This window comes from Sarcophilus harrisii, chromosome 3, assembly GCF_902635505.1.
Source record: "Sarcophilus harrisii chromosome 3, mSarHar1.11, whole genome shotgun sequence".
Lineage (NCBI taxonomy): Eukaryota > Metazoa > Chordata > Mammalia > Dasyuromorphia > Dasyuridae > Sarcophilus > Sarcophilus harrisii.
Window position 1 is genome coordinate 82,632,203 of NC_045428.1, and position 16,436 is coordinate 82,648,638.

Here is a 16,436-nt window from a genome sequence, read left to right on the forward strand (position 1 = left end):
TCAACAAATCATTTCCAATGGAGCAGTAATAGAACTGAACCAGCTATGCCCAGAGAAAGAACTTTGGGAGATGACTAAAAACCATTACATTGAATTCCCAATCCTATATTTATGCACACCTGCATTTTTATTTCCTTCACAAGCTAATTGTACAATATTTCAGAGTCTGATTCTTTTTGTACAGCAAAATAATGTTTTGGTCATGTATACTTATTGTGTATCTAATTTATATTTTAATATATTTAACATCTACTGGTCATCCTGCCATCTGGGGGGGGGGTAAGAGGTAAAAAATTGGAACAAGAGGTTTGGCAATTGTTAATGCTGTAAAGTTACCATGTATATAACCTGTAAATAAAAGGCTATTAAAAAAAAAAAAGAATCAGACTTTGAAATATTGTACAATTAGCTTGTGAAGGAAATCAAAAATGCAGGTGGGCATAAATATAGGGATTGGGAATTCAATGTAATGGTTTTCAGTCATCTCCCAGAGTTCTTTCTCTGGGCATAGCTGGTTCAGTTCATTACTGCTCCATTGGAAATGATTTGGTTGATCTCGTTGCTGAGGATGGCCAGGTCCATCAGAACTAGTCAACATATGATATTGTTGTTGAAGTATATAATGATCTCCTGGTCCTGCTCATTTCACTCAGCATCAGTTCGTGTAAGTCTCTCCAGGCCTTTCTGAAATCATCCTGTTGGTCATTTCTTACAGAACAGTAATATTCCATAATATTCATATACCACAATTTATTCAGCCATTCTCCAACTGATGGACATCCATTCAGTTTCCAGTTTCTAGCCACTACAAAAAGGGCTGCCACAAACATTCGTGCACATACAGGTCCCTTTCCCTTCTTTATAATCTCTTTGGGATATAAGCCCAATAGTAACACTGCTGGATCAAAGGGTACTTTGCATATATTTTGAAAAAGAAAAACTATTATGTAACCAAAAAAAGGGAAATATGTAGTGTCCTGCTTTCTAGAGCCCCCAAATTGGGGTAACCAAATGTACCATGCTTTTGTGAGCCTCCACTCTGGGGTGAAAAAACATACTGTCTTAGTGGAGGAATGATGAGGCGAGACTCCCGAGGATGGTTAAAATATGGAGTCCGTTTATTCCCAGTTCTTTCACCCTTATATACCCTAATACCCGTATATAACCAAAGCAATACTGCACATATGCTAACTATATATTGCACATGTGGGATCACATAAACAACTTGCTATTGTGTGTAGATGACTCTTTGCCACTTGGTATCACTCTGCTTCAACTACAACACAGGTTGTCACTGCCCCCTGACTTCTCAGGAAGGCCGAGAGCCCTTAAGGGAGATGGGGAGCTGAACCAGACATTGTCAGCAGGTTCCCTCTGAGCTGAAGGGTCTTATACCTTGCCCAGAGTTCCCCCACTGTCTGTGGCCTCTACAGAAACAGTTGGGTATCCTCCATTCTTTTCCATCTGAGTATCCAAAGTACCAAGAACCACCCACCCCCTTAATAAAAGTGCATAAGGAAAACTTTAATGCAAATAAATAGATTTTATTTCTGGTTTGGGATATATACAGTTTTAAGTAGTGCCAACAATTCTAGTTAATGGGAAAGGAAAGTTTTTTCCTAAGAGTATATTTAGGTTGTGGCATTTGTTTCCCTTTGTTCTTAGAGTCAATTTTTTGGCTCACTTCAGCATTTACTTTTGTCAGGATGTCGAGAATATCCAGTCCTCTGAAAAATAAAGCATCACAAAAAATTAACCAAATGATGAATTTATACTATGGTAAACTAGAGAAGAACTCCTATTCATAACTCTATGGTTTCAACATGTATAGTAAAGTCAGTAGGTTTACAGTCATGTGAGCTAGTGATCAAATTGCTTTTTCTCTCCCCAATGAGGATACCCTAGGAAAGAGTGGGATGGGATATTATACATTAGAACTTTTTTCGTGTACAACATTTCACAATACTCTAACAATCTACTAAGTTTTTGGAGTGACTCCAACCTCACTATCTCTATGTGATGAAGAAAAAGACCATCATTAGACATCATAGAGTTACTGCCTATAAAGGACTCTCAGTTGTTCAAAATAAAGCACAATGGAAAATTAACATACTCATGGAGGAAAGGAAATTGCTATACTATCTCAGCATTCTCCATTGTGAATGTGAAGTATTTTCTCAGTGCCTGAGCAAATATTGGGATTGCAAGATTGAGGGGCAGGTATTTAGAGATGGGTGGTATGGGCAGGCCAAGAAGAGCAGAAGGAAGAAGGGTTTTTAAAAGTCATAATTACCGAGGACATCCTTCCTTCAGATTCTTGCAAAGGGACTGTATATACCAGGTTCCGTCTGTTACATGTCGATAAGAGAGATAATTCTCCACGGTTGCCATCCCCAGCAGAAAGTCAGCCTCATCTGGAATGCATTCATTCTGAAGCAATGTATCCACTTCCAAAGATTCTCTTTCCTGCTCAGAATCTGTGTAGAGGGTGAGCCCACCCTGCATTGTTCTGCCTTGACAAGCTTGAATGAAGAATACTTTGGGTTTACCAGCAAGGGAGACACAATTGGAACTAGAGAAATATGATGTCAGATCTCTGATGGCTACCTCCTGCCCATCAGTGCCATAGATGGTGCCTTTATCTCCATGGGACAGGATGCAGCAAACAAAGCAATCTCTCTCTTTGTGGTTCTTGTTCTGGAAGATCTGTAGGTCTTGGTGTATTTGTTTTGCTGTGCGATCTTGTAAAGTCACAATTTCAAAATGAAGCTCTTTGAAGGTATTTTTTAGAGCTTCTAAAAAGAGAAACAATGAAATAAGAGAGGAGTCAAAAATAATAGTGTTTAACACTATTAATCACTCTCTCCTCCTTGATATTCTTCTCTTTTATTTTTCAGGTCACCACTCTCTCCTGGTTCTGCTACCTCTCTGACCACTACTTTTCAATCTACTTTTCTGGATCCTTCTCCATATCATGTCCTGTAATTGTAGGATTCTATCCTGGGTTCTCTTCACTTCTCTCTATTTACTACTATGGGAGCTCATCAGTTCCTATATAGTTACTTCCCAACTTTACAGATTTTCAAATCTATCCACCCTACCCCAATCTCTCTGCTGACCCTCAGCATTGCCTCTCCAACTGACTTTCAAAAATCTCAAACTGAATGTCCAATGTACAAATTAAATTTAACATGTCCAAAATGGACTAAAGTAAATAGGAACTAAAGTTCAGGAAAGAAACAAGGAATAGCTATCCTCATATGTATAGAGATAATAATTGAACTCATGGGAGGTGATAAGATCACCAAGTAAGAAATTATAGAGTGAAAAAGAAGAGGACCCAGGACACAACCTTGGACCATGGTTAGTGAGTATGACAAGAATCAAGAACCTGAGAAGTAATTGCATGGAGCTTGAAAAGTAGTCAATTAACTTGGAATGAGGGATGGTTTGAGGGGATAGGTTTTTGGCAGTGCAAAGGTCAGGGTAACTGGGGGATAAGAAATAGTTAAATTGTCCAAGAAGTGACCTTCACTCCAGAGAATCTTTCCTGGGGTGACTAGCAGAAAGAGAAGAAAGCCAGGAGCATGGTCCAAGATAGATCTAGCAGAGGGGCACCATGAGATTGTCCTGTGGACAGTTTTCCCATGACTTAGTTACAAGGGTACTGAAGTTGTCTCATGATGAAGGATGAAATTATTTCTCTTATATTAATAACCAATTATTGAGATTGTTTTTCTTTCTTTTTTCTCATGCAAAAAATAAAATTCTGTAAGTTAATACAGCCAGTCTTTGAAGAATATTACTTATCTTGATGAAAAATGTACTCCATCTAGATCATCTTACCTACTGGAATTGTTAACCCAACCAACTAAAAAAACTTTATAAAGAGAATCTGATCTGGATGAATTCCAGCCCATTGTGTTCTACTAAGACTTAGCTGGGAAAGGAGAGGAGGTAGGTGGGGGAGGGGGAGGGGGAGACGACTAATTGATCCTTTATCTAGATTGCCCAAAGATATAGGGATGGTCTGAGAGTAAGAGTAGTATAGTCAAAGTCAAGTCTCCCAGCCTCTCATTAGAATAGGTCCACCTCTCATTATAATATTCATTCTCTCATTATTTGTTAACCAACTGATTGCCACCTGTTGGGAACACCTACTCTTCCAAGGGAATATAATCATCAAGAAGCCTCCAGGAGGAGTCTTTGATTTATGAGAAAAGGTCAAATGATCATACTTTAATTAATCATTCACTAGCCATAATTAATAATAAAAATGAAAAATTACTAAGAAATTAAGTCTCTTAAACTTTTTATATGTCATGGTTAAGAAGCACCTTCTCTCCCTCACTCTCCCCACCAATTATTGGTGCTCAAAAATAAAACCCTAGTTTCTCCATATTAGTTATGTGTCTGAAGATAGATAAGAGTAGAGACAGAGAGGTGAGAAGAAACAGGACATCTGTCACACTAGTGGGTCCAAATCTGTTACAGAAAAACCAATAAAGTTTATATGTGAATTTAATCATAACTAGTTGATATCTCAGAACTTCTCTGAAACATTTTTCCAATTAGTTTCTGCTAGAAATATTTAAGTTTAGGAAAAAATACCTATTACATAAGCTTTGAACTGGAACTCATTACTCTAATTTGAAATCTGTATCAATCATAGACAGAACTTAAAGTTGAAAGGGACTTTAGAGACCATCTGGCCTGACCAACAGTTAATCAGCCACACCATTGCCTAAATAAGATGGAGGCTGAAGCTAGCTTCCACACGAAAACATATTCAGAATTAGGATTTAGCAGACAGCAGTCTATAGAGGTCCTCCCAGCCCTAAATGCTGAAAGTTTCCCAGCAAGGCTTCCTGCCTTCAGGTGTCTCTAATTTTGTTGTACCTGCATCTACGTCAGTCCCTTTCCTATCATTTAGTTTCTTGTACTCAGGTTTTTCTTCCCTTGCCCTTTGGAAGTCGTTATTGTTGATGATCAAGCAGTACCCCCGAGGCCTGCTGTTCATTTTATATGCTTTGTCCTGGACCTGAAAAAAAATGAAGACACAAATCAAATTTCTTACTCTGTGAGCCCCAGCCCAAATAGTATTTTTTTTTATAAAAAAAGTTTCATTTGTAAAACAGAGACTGAATTAAATGACCCCCAAAGTTATTTATTCCTCTAATTTGTCTTTTTTTTTTCTCACCCACTCTAATACACATCTCACACTCCTCCCCAAAAAATGGATACTGCTCTAAAGCTCCCCATCACCACTCGTTTCACTTTCTGTTTCCTCTCCATCATTACTACCTTTGTGCATCTAACAATGATGCTTTATACACACTAAGCATTGGAGAGGTCTCAGCTATGTATTAAATATAAATATTGTGCATATCCATATACATGATACATGTGAGGTATTGGGGGGAGAGCAGGGGCTGTTGGCCCAGACCTACAATTTCATTATTGTGGGGATATTTCCTTTACTGAATAAGAACAGTAACTCATCTAAAAACTATAATCTTAAAGACAAGATTTGAAGTGAGATTTTCCTAATTCTAAAGCCCAGTTTCTATATATCACATTGCACTGCTTCTCATACATAATCTCAGTGTGAAAAACAGTCCTGGGATGTGGTTAAAACAGCTTTTTTTTAGATGAGGAAACCAAGACTGCTGATTTCTGTCTACAGTGTACTTACTTGCCAAAAAGTTTTACATCGCTGGAACTTACCTCCCTTAACTTTAATGGATACTTTCAATGTGTTCTCAGGAGTGTGATAAAACCAGTTGAATCAATTATTAATTTTTCTTCTTTTAAAAAACTGCTTTTTACTTATTTGATTTATTTATTGCTAGGGTATGGGACCCTGCCAAGAGGGAATACCGAGGCCACCTTGACCTTTAGTGCACAATAAGTTTTCTGCCATGTTACAGAAATGCCCTTGTTGAGCAAGGAGCAATGAGTTGTAACCAAGGGAAAGATTTCATCTGAGGGTCACAGATAGTTGCTCATAAACAGAGATGCCTTCACAAGGCCTCTTGCCTGTAGGTGGATTGCTAGATTGTTGGATTAGCTCTCTTCCCATTGGCAGATACCATGTGCCCATGAGCTGCTTCTCTGAATGGTGATTGAAGATTGTCTACTGTTCACATGCTGATCACACTTGCAAAAATGTATATCAACAAAGCTGTATGGTATAATAAACTGGAGCTCTTTTCACTCTATGAGTCTCCTGCCTCATTCATCTCGCCTTGAGATCAAAGGGCTCATATATTTTGAACTCCTAAAATGGCCACAACAATTTATTTAATTTATTAATTTATCTAAATTTTAATTTACTGTATTTTATTTATTTTATTTTAACTAATTCAATTAATCAATTAATTTTGATTCGGTTAAATTTAATTAATTTGATTGGATAATTTAATTAATTAAATAATTTATTTAAAACTTATATACCAAATAGTAAAAAGAAAAAAAACAACGGACAAATTGCTACATTCACAGCAGAACATAAAAGATGATTCAAAATATGAGACAAAAAATTTCCACTTCATGAAAGCAAATTTCAGAGCTATCTATCTTTATTTCATTGTAGGTTTTAGTAAAATAAGTAATTTAGTAAAGTTGTAAGCTTCAATCTGCATTCAGTTGTCTCCATAGTTTTCTCTCTAGATATAAATGGCATTTTCCATCCCAAGTATTGGAATTGCCTTGGATCATCACTTGCTTGAAGAGTTAAGTCTATCATCGTTCATCATCACACAATCTTGCTATTATTGTGTATAATATTTTCCTGATTCTGCTTGCTTTATTCAGCATCTATTCATTTATAATCTTCACAAAATTTTCTGACATCCACCTGTTCATCATGTCTTTTAGAACAATAATATTCCGTTGCTTTCATATACCATAACTTATTCAGTCATTCCTTAATTGATGGGCATCCACCCATTTTCCAGTTTTTTGTCACCACAAAAAGAGCCGTTATAAATATTTTTGTAAGTGTGGTTCGTTTCCCTTTTTTATGATCTCTTTGGGATACAGACACAGTGGTGGCACTGCTTCTTATCCCTTTTTTCTGTACTTTTTACTTTATTCTTTTTTTCCCCTTTCATCCCTCCCCCAAGAAGGCTATAATTAAGTGGGGATATATTATATATTATATACACATCCATACATACATATATGTGTGTATATATGTATATATATATCACACACATACATATACATAGATAGCTATAATCATACATATATATCCATATATAACATTCAAATACATCTGTGTAACTCTGTACTACCCTTGTTTGTTCTCTGTTTTTCTTATTATAAACATCATCCTTCATGGTCCAAATCTTTCCATATTTTTCTAAATGTACCAGTTCATCATTATCTACATCACAACTATATTCCAAACTTATATTATCTAGTTGTAAATACTCTAAAATAATACTAACTAATATGGCTGACATATAGTGTAGTTTCCCTATTTTTCTCTTTTGATTGAATCAATTTTAACTTTAACTTTTTCCAAGATCAATAATTACTACATCTATCTTTTTGTCTGATAAATTTTACTCCTGATCATTATTATTATGTTTGTATATATCTTATTTCCTATCCCTACTGACTTCTCTACTTTACTTTTATCCCACTTTGTCTTACCCTTTCTTAACCCAACCCCCCAAAATCCCTCACTTATCCTCTCCCCCTACCCTTTCCCTCCCTCTTTCTCCCTTTCCCATTAACCCATATACTTTATCCTCTTCTCATTAATCTACATTCCCTTCTACACTCCCCTTATCCTATTCCTTCCTCCTCTTATTTCTCAATAAATTTAGAAGACTTTTATATCCTTCTAGATATATATGTCTTGTTCCCTCTTTAACCCATTCCCAATGTGAGTAGGATTCCAGAATTACCACACCTCTTCTCCCATCCACATTCACTCATATAACATAATTACTCTTTTTTACTTTTTCCTATACGGTTTTAATTTTTAGAATCATATCATACTCAGCTCTACCTTAATCTTTCTTTTGAACTACCCAATTACTAATGACAATCTCAGAAATTTTTCATTCAGGATTATGTTTAATTTTATTGGTTATGATATTTTTGGCCATAAGATTAGTTCTTCTCGCTGATATATAATTTTCCAAGACCTGCAGTCTTTTAATGTAGCTGTTGTTAGGTCTTGTGTGATTTTAATTGTGTCTCCATTATATTTGAATAGTTTCTTGTTGCTCATAATATTTTCTCCTTTATCTGAAGGAATAGCTATGAGGTTCCTGTAGGATTTCCTCATAGGATCTTTTTCAAGTAGTGATCAGAGTTTTTTTGTATTTATATTTTCCCCTCTTGTCTAACACTTCAGAACAATTTTCCTCTTTTTTTCTTTTTTTAAATTAAAGCCTTTTATTTTCACAACATATGCATGGATAATTTTTCAGCCTTGACTCTTGCAAAATCTTGTGTTCCAATATATGTTAAACATGTTAAAAATATATATTAAATCCAATATATGTATACATCTTTATATAATTATCTTGCTGCACAAGAAAAAATCAGATCAAAAAGGGAACAAAAATAATTCTTTATATTTTTTTTTTATTTCTTGGTTTCCTATAAATTCACTGGCTTCCTCTTGCCCAATTCTGGTTTTAAAGGTATCATTTCTTCCTTAAGATTCTGGATCTCAGAAAATAAATAAATAAATAAATAGATAAATATAAATTTTTTAAAAAGATTCCAAATCTTCTTTTTTAGTTGATTGAATTTCTTCATATAATCTTGTTCTTGGATTGTTCTTATCTTTTAAGTTTTTCCTCAACCTCTCTTTGATTTTTGAAGTCTTTTTTATGTTCTCCTATGGATTCTTTTTAGGCAAATAACAAGTTGATATTAATCTTTGTGATAGCAAAGGTTGTTTTTAATTTCAGTATCATTCTCTGAAAATTAATTCTGATCTGCTTGCCATCTTGGGGAGGGGGTGGAGGGTAGGAGGGAAAAATCGGAACAGAAGAGAGTGCAAGGGATAATGTTGTAAAAAAAAATTACCCTGGCATGGATTCTGTCAACAAAAAGTTACTATAATTAAAAAACAAATAAATAAAGAAAGAAAGAAAATTCTTCGCCTGTTCATTTTGTAGCAGATTGCTGGTTCTGGGGTTTGGGAAGCTGGTGCTTCTGGGTTTGGCCATAAGATTAGTTCTTCTCGCTGATTTATAATTTTCCAAGACCTGCAGTCTTTTAATGTAGCTGTTGTTAGGTCTTGTGTGATTTTAATTGTGTCTCCATTATATTTGAATAGTTTCTTGTTGCTCATAATATTTTCTCCTTTATCTGAAGGAATAGCTTCAGGTTCTTCTTTCATTCTCCCCTCTGATATGGAAATCACAACTGAAGGCTCCATCGTCCTATCTGTAGCCAGCATTGTCCCTGCCCCACTGCTTTTGCATTTACTGGGTATGTGCCAGGGCCACTTCTTGGCAGCATACCTTAGATTGGTGTTCTCTATCAATTGATTTTCCTCCCATCTTCTCTGACTCAGACTCCTGATTTTCCTTGCTGCCTAAGAGATGAAAATTCCGTGGTTGGTCAAGGTTACCTCTGAAACCACTTAGTCCCAGAATTCCCTGTTTGCTATTTCAGCAGAGCTTCCTTTGAGGTGTTTATGTTTCACAGTGACCAAATCTCAGTCCTGGTATCTTTCTTCAGATGTCCAATTGTCCCACTGTTCTTCCCAATTCCTATTTGCTTCTAAGCACTCTACGTTTGCACTGATGTGCAATTTTGTCCTGTTTGGGGGGAAAATCTGAAGAGATTGGAATTTTCTGACCTACTCCTACTCTATCTTCCAAGAATCTCTCAATTGTTAAATTTTCAGCATGAGTCTTTATATCTTGGAAATTGACAAATGTTACAAATCCAGGCTTGATTTCCTGTTTTATTGACTGACTAGACACTAAAAGTATGAATAATACAGATTAAATTTCAAAAGTCTGCCAAGTGAACATTTTTTTTCCTCTAGAGAGCTGGGTGTCAAGCATTTGCCACATACCCCTACTTACAACACAGGAACTTTTCAGAGACAATGCTTACAAGGACATCTTACAAGGAGATATTCTTGACCAAGATAGCCAGATGGCATTAGCTCAGATCTTGTTCTGTCAAATGCTAGGGCTGGGAGAAGTAGTCCTATTGGTCCTACTTGTCCTGTCAAGAGGGGGTTTTGCATGCTCAATTCAGGACTCAGACTGGATGCCCAACAGGGATAATTGGGATTTTATTTGTTTGTAAAAGAAAACGATTACTGCCTGCTTATTGAGGATGAAGAAACTGTTTAACTTATCAAGAATTCTGGATCCTTCCACACCAAGATACAAATTTGTGGGTCCTTGAAGGATCTGATGAACTATCACAGTCAGGTACCAGGGGAGAGGTGGGAAGCTTTGTTTTAGGGCCCTGCCACTAATCTCTGTTAAAGGCAACTAGATAGTATGGTGAATAGAGTGCTGAATCTGAAGTCAGGAAAGATCTGAGTTCAAATCTAGCCTCAGATACTTACTAGCTGTGTGACAAGGAATTTACCCTAGTTTGTGTCAGTTTCCCAATCTGCAAAATGAGCTGGAGAAAAAAAAAAAGCCTAATCATTCCAGTATTTTTGTCAAGAAAATCACAAATGAGGTCACAGAGTTGGACACGACTGACACAAATGAACAATAACAACTTCTCCCTGATAACTAATCTTAGACACTTCCTCTCTATGGGCAAGAAGAGGAGAAGTTTAGAGTCCTTCCTCTATCTATTCGACATCTCTGCCTTGGGTCTTAATATATAGAAGATTTTTTTTTATCCTTCTATTTCTCTACTTATTTAACAACCTGAAAAATGGAAAACAATAATGGGTACAATACAGAAAGGAATGGGGATGAATGAGACAGGAAGTCTGAGATGTAAACATACCTTTTCTCCTGGAAAATCTCCAGTTGTTGCCTGCTCAGTCATCATTTCTTCAACTAAAAGCAAGCAAGATAAGAATAAAATTAAACGAGCTTAAGAAGGAGCAAAGAAAAATGCAATACTATAGATATATGTAGGATAATTTTCAAGCTGACAATTCAGTTTACAAAAAGAATGTTTTAGGCCAGATCTATCTTAGGTCAATAACTCACTTCTACAGATCCATATTGACCCTAGAAAATTATTCATCTCTTGATTCATACTTGATAATAAGAATTTTTAAAAGATATTGTTTTTTTATGTGAACTGATGCTAAGTAAAGTGAGTATAAGCAAGAGAACATTTTACACAGCAACAACAGGATTATGTGATGATCAACTATGATGGACTTGGCTCTTTTCAACAATGAGGTGATTTAGGCTAATTCCAATAGACTTGTGATGGAGAGAGCCATCTGCATCCAGAGAGGACTATGGGGACTAAACATGGATCACAACATAGTATTTTTGCTTTTCTTGTTGTTGTTTGCTTGCTTTTTTCTTTCTCATTTTTTTCTTTTTGATTCGATTTTTCTTGTGCAATATGATAAATTTGGAAATATGTTTAGAAGAATTGCACATGTTTAACCTATATTGGATCACTTGCTGTCTGGGGGAGAGGGTGGAGGGAAGAAGATTTGAATTACAAGATTTTGCAAAGGTGAACATTGAAAACTATCTTTGCATATATTTTGAAAATAAAAAGCTATTATTTTTAAAAGAGAAAATCTCTTGTTTCCTTCAAAACTCAATTCAAGCACCAGCTTCTACCTGATGCCCTTCCTGAATCCCCAATCTAATTTGCTTATGCCCTCCCAAATTTCTTTGAATCTATTCTGCATATATTTATTTATACACATTATTCTACTTTTTTTTCTCCCATCAGAATATAAGCTTCTCAAAGGCAAGTACTATTTCATATTCTGCTTTTGTATCCCTGGTGCCAAACACATATTAGCCCTGCACATATTAGGCTTAATGAATGTTCATTGTTGACTTGTGATATGATTTATCCTTGATTTTTGTGAAGTTTATGATGATTTAGTGCCCTGAGACTCCCTTTGCTTGAGAGCTGTAGGCTATCTAAGCAAAAGCTTTCCAGATCAACCATCATCCCCTCCTCCTTTTTATCTACCCTTATCAGCCTCATCTATAGTCTACTCTTTCCTACCCTTTCCTGTGATCTAAAAACTTTATTCAATTAGTATTATTAAGATGCCTCATATTAGACTTATTGGTTGGTTGCTGTCCTTTATTCTCAAAGAGACCCAAAATGACATCATGAGGATAGAATCAAATTACAGTGTATCCAATTGTGGCTAATCAGAACAAAATACATCTTCAGAATGCTCTACCACTAGTTGGACACAAATAGTTCATATGAATATTTGGAGTGGAATTAGGCCTGTATACTTCATTCAGAAATTACTTTACAAATAAGTTGTATTTCATATGTTGCATTTAACATATATTTTAACATAGTTAACATGCATTGGACTACCTGCCATCTTGGGGGGGGGATTTGGAACAGATTTTGCAAGGGTCAATGTTTAAAAAATTACCTATGCATATGTTTTGTAAATAAAAAGCTGTAATAAAAAATATGTTGTATTTGTACATTGTTTCTCACAATAGAATACAAACTACTTGACAGCAGTGACTGTTTCATTTAATCATTGTGTCCCCAATACTGGTATAAAAATGTTGGTTGTATTGAATTAAACAGTGGAAAGGAGGTGGGAAAATGGATAGAAATAAGTAAAATACATATATCTTCCCAAATTATCTTTATTTATTACCATATTGGATTTCCACTGGAACTCTCTCTATGCTTCTTTCCACTAGATAAAAAAAAAAAAAAACATATTTGGTTAGAAGCTATTGTGACAATAATGATGTCAATTCATGAGCAAAATTTGACAAATAAGAAACCAGTTTTCCTACCTCTGCTTGATTCATAGTCTTCTATTTTCTTCACCAGAGTCTTATCAATGACATCACAAACTTCCTTCAGGGTACCCAGGTTTTCTTCTCCTAAAATTCCTCGTTTTTCCATCTCAATGAAAATATCAATTAAGGTCTGGTGGCAAGGTGAGGATAAGCAGGGAAAGAGTGGTTGAAAAGGTTAGATTGTAAGTAATGTTTTTCTTTAGTTATTGACATTTTTGTGAAATTTAAGAACACTTTTTTTAAAGCAATCATACCCTCTCCTTATTTAGATTGGCCAAAGATCCTTTGCTGTAAAAGGTTTTAAAGCATCTTTAGACAACCTACCCCATGTTTTCTGGGTATGTTCTGCTCTGTAAAGATAGTAACAGGTAGAGAAGACTCATCTCAGACTCTAAGTAGTCCTTAGCATCTCTATTATGAGTCAGCTAAGAGATTTCAGTTCCATTGAATAAATAAAGTCCAAGTTGAAACAAAAATCTAGAAACTATGGCATCAGACTTGGATATATTCATGATATTGCTGACTCTGTCTCTCAAGTCCACTGCCAACTCTCCAAACCTATGCCTCATCCCAGTCTCTAATTAAGATGAAGGCCAAATGAAAGACAACATATTATGTGCCTGGATATATGGTCAAAAAACATGGGTTTGAGTATCCCTGTCTGACACAAGCTATATGACCATGCACTAACCACTCAAATTCTTTCAGCATCTCCTGAACTGTAAAATGAGCAAGTTGGACATGATGGTCTTTTGTGGCTCTTCTAGCTCTAAAGCTATGATAATATAACTCAGAGAACTGAGAAATATTCAAGACAAATCAATTGTTCCAGTTCTGCCAAAATCTCCCTTTTTGTATCATCTCCAAACATGAAACACATTTTTTGCTAGAGAAAACCTTTTTATATTACTGATCATAGATAAGATTCAAATGTGCTGTAAAGATCTTATAACCCAATACTACCAATCTCACCCAAGTCTGCCTGAGAATTAGGTGGTGGCAGGCTGTTACTTTTGCCTAAAAAGTCTTCTCTTCTTTCTCTTCAATCAATCCCCTCTACCCCAACCCATTCTAGAAAGAACTCTGGTATACAAAGAACAGCAATACCAACTCTTACCATATTATCTTCTAGTTTGCACTTGGGGATTTTGTTCCTTAATATAAATTTGAAGGATTTCAATTCAAATTTTGCCACTTCTTGTGACAGATTAAAAAGCAGAACCCTGAAAATAGAAATTAGAAATTAGAAAAAATTTACTTGAGACATTTTGAGTTCCTACTCATTTTTTCCTTTTCTTAATCTGGGTTTAATGAAGATCAAATAAAATAGTCATTTCCATATACACAACAGAACTGAAAACAGGTTTGTGCAGAATATTATAACTTTTTGTAAATAACTTGCTATTCTTTTAGGAATATAAATTCATTTATAGCTATCAACATTGTCCTATTTGTGCTTCTTTCTAAACATTCTTCTGTTTTCTTTTTGTTCATTTTAGAAAATGATGCCTAAATGACTTTTCTTTCCCACCTTTTTTTTGTTATTCTATCCTTAATCATCATCCCCTTATCCTCCTCCCACATGTGCTATTGGGGGAAGGAGGAGGAAAGAAAGACAAGAAAAACAAAATCCTTATAATAAATATGCAAAATCATATGAAATAAATCCCTACAATATTTGTGTCATGAAAATGTCTTAGACTGCATCATGATATAGATATAAACTTGACCATGTGACCATTTAAAATATTGCAATTTATTTTATTTTACTTTTTCTCAATTAATAAACATTACCTTCCCAATACCACTTATCTCATCTTTGAAAAAAAAGAAAATAGAAAAACAACACTCTAGAACAAATATGGATTGTCAAGAAAAACAAATTCCCATTTCCCATATTGGCTATATCCTGGTCTTTTAAGGCCATGAAAAATTCTGACAGACCCTATGAAGCTGGAAGAGTTTCAAGTTCAGATTAAGTATGAGACCAGCAATAGATTGTCATTTGAGGAACAGTACAGCTAATTTCAGGACCAATTTTTTCACCAAAAGATTGGCCTTGGTCACTAAGAAACTCCTCACCCCTAGGTATATCTGAGACTATCTTCTTCCTTGGTAGAAAAAGTACCTACAAAATAAAATCATCCATCCATTTTTTAAAGAAGTAGTTGTAAATCAGAAGCAAGTAAACTTCCAGTAAATTTCCTGAAGTTAGAGATTAGTTCATATTTTCTGTATTCCCAGTGCCTAGCACAAAGACTGATTTATGATTAAGAGTTGTCTTACATTCGTGGGTTGTTTAAAAGCTTAGTCACATTTCATATAATTTGGGGAGCCAAACTTTCAGGAGGGCCAAAATAATAGACAAGATAGAACTCAGCAGTTTAATCAATGTTTGTTGGATTAGATTGGATTAGACCCCTCTATTCTCTAAATTCAGACGTTCCTGTTCCTTGATTGAGCTTAATTAATAAATTCCTTGTGCTTAGAATTCTCTTCATCTATCTATACTTATAATCTGATTTTTAAATTTAATGCTTAAGCAAGCTAACCGAAACTGAACTTCAAATTAGATTGACTATTCATAAGCAAATGAAACAGTATTAAATACTTAATGTTTATTAGGCATTGTGCTAAAAATCATGAAAATAAATAACAGATTGAGATAAACAAATAGAGATAGCTAAAAAGCAAGATAGTGATCTGGGAAATTAGCTTCTTCAATGCCTTTAGTCTCCCCTTTTGATGCCCCTTTTTTATTTTTTTTCTTTCAATTGTTGGCTTGAGAGCCTTTGTTATCTTTAGGTCTTCCTATTATCAACACCTAATCTTAGTAAATTATGTCATATGAATTGTGAAGAAACCACACCAAAACTGATAAATGCTATTTTGTTAAAAATCTAAAGTTTATCACAAAGTGGCAACTTTAAATGAACAATTAACTACAGAGGAATTTTCTTAAAAATCATACCAAGGAGACCACTGTTCTACTTTAAGAAGGCAAAGAGGAGCATTATTTCATATTTCTTAATTGCTCTTTCATTATCATTGCCATCATTATAATATCAAATATAGTGTAGCACCCAGGGGCCATAATGAAGTATGTAGAATCATTTGTCATCAAACTATATTGTTCTACTATGCTCAAAGGGCTATCAAACTGCACATACCCTTTGATTCAACAGTGTCTCTACTGCATCTGTATCCTAAAGAGATCATAAGAAAGGGGAAAGAAGCCACACGTGCATGGATGTTTGTAGCAGCCTTTCTTGTGTTGGCAAGGAACTGGAAACTGAGTGGATGCCTATCAGGTGGAGAATGGCTGAATAAGTCATGGTATATGAATATTATGGAATATTATTGTTCTATAAGAAATGATCATCAGGATGATTTCAGAGAGGCCTGGAGAGACCTACACGAACTGATGCTGAGTGAAATGAATAGAACCAAGAGAACATCATACATAGCAACAGCAAGATAATCAAC

At 35.2% G+C, this 16,436-nt stretch overlaps 1 protein-coding gene across 2 annotated transcripts in view; it reads right to left on the bottom strand.

Moving 5' to 3' along the window:
* Positions 1-1,523: 1,523 nt before the first annotated feature.
* Positions 1,524-16,436, bottom strand: part of CASP8 (caspase 8) — a 46,177-nt gene continuing 31,264 nt past the window's right edge. For both annotated transcript variants that reach the window (XM_031958346.1, XM_031958347.1), the window contains exons 3-9: positions 14,068-14,173; positions 12,945-13,080; positions 12,800-12,841; positions 10,966-11,018; positions 4,900-5,041; positions 2,294-2,795; positions 1,524-1,727 (exon numbers count right to left, since the gene is read on the bottom strand). In XM_031958346.1, the coding sequence (XP_031814206.1) occupies positions 1,592-1,727; positions 2,294-2,795; positions 4,900-5,041; positions 10,966-11,018; positions 12,800-12,841; positions 12,945-13,080; positions 14,068-14,173 (1,117 nt within the window). In that variant the 3' untranslated portion in view covers positions 1,524-1,591. The remainder of the gene's footprint in view (positions 1,728-2,293; positions 2,796-4,899; positions 5,042-10,965; positions 11,019-12,799; positions 12,842-12,944; positions 13,081-14,067; positions 14,174-16,436) is intronic.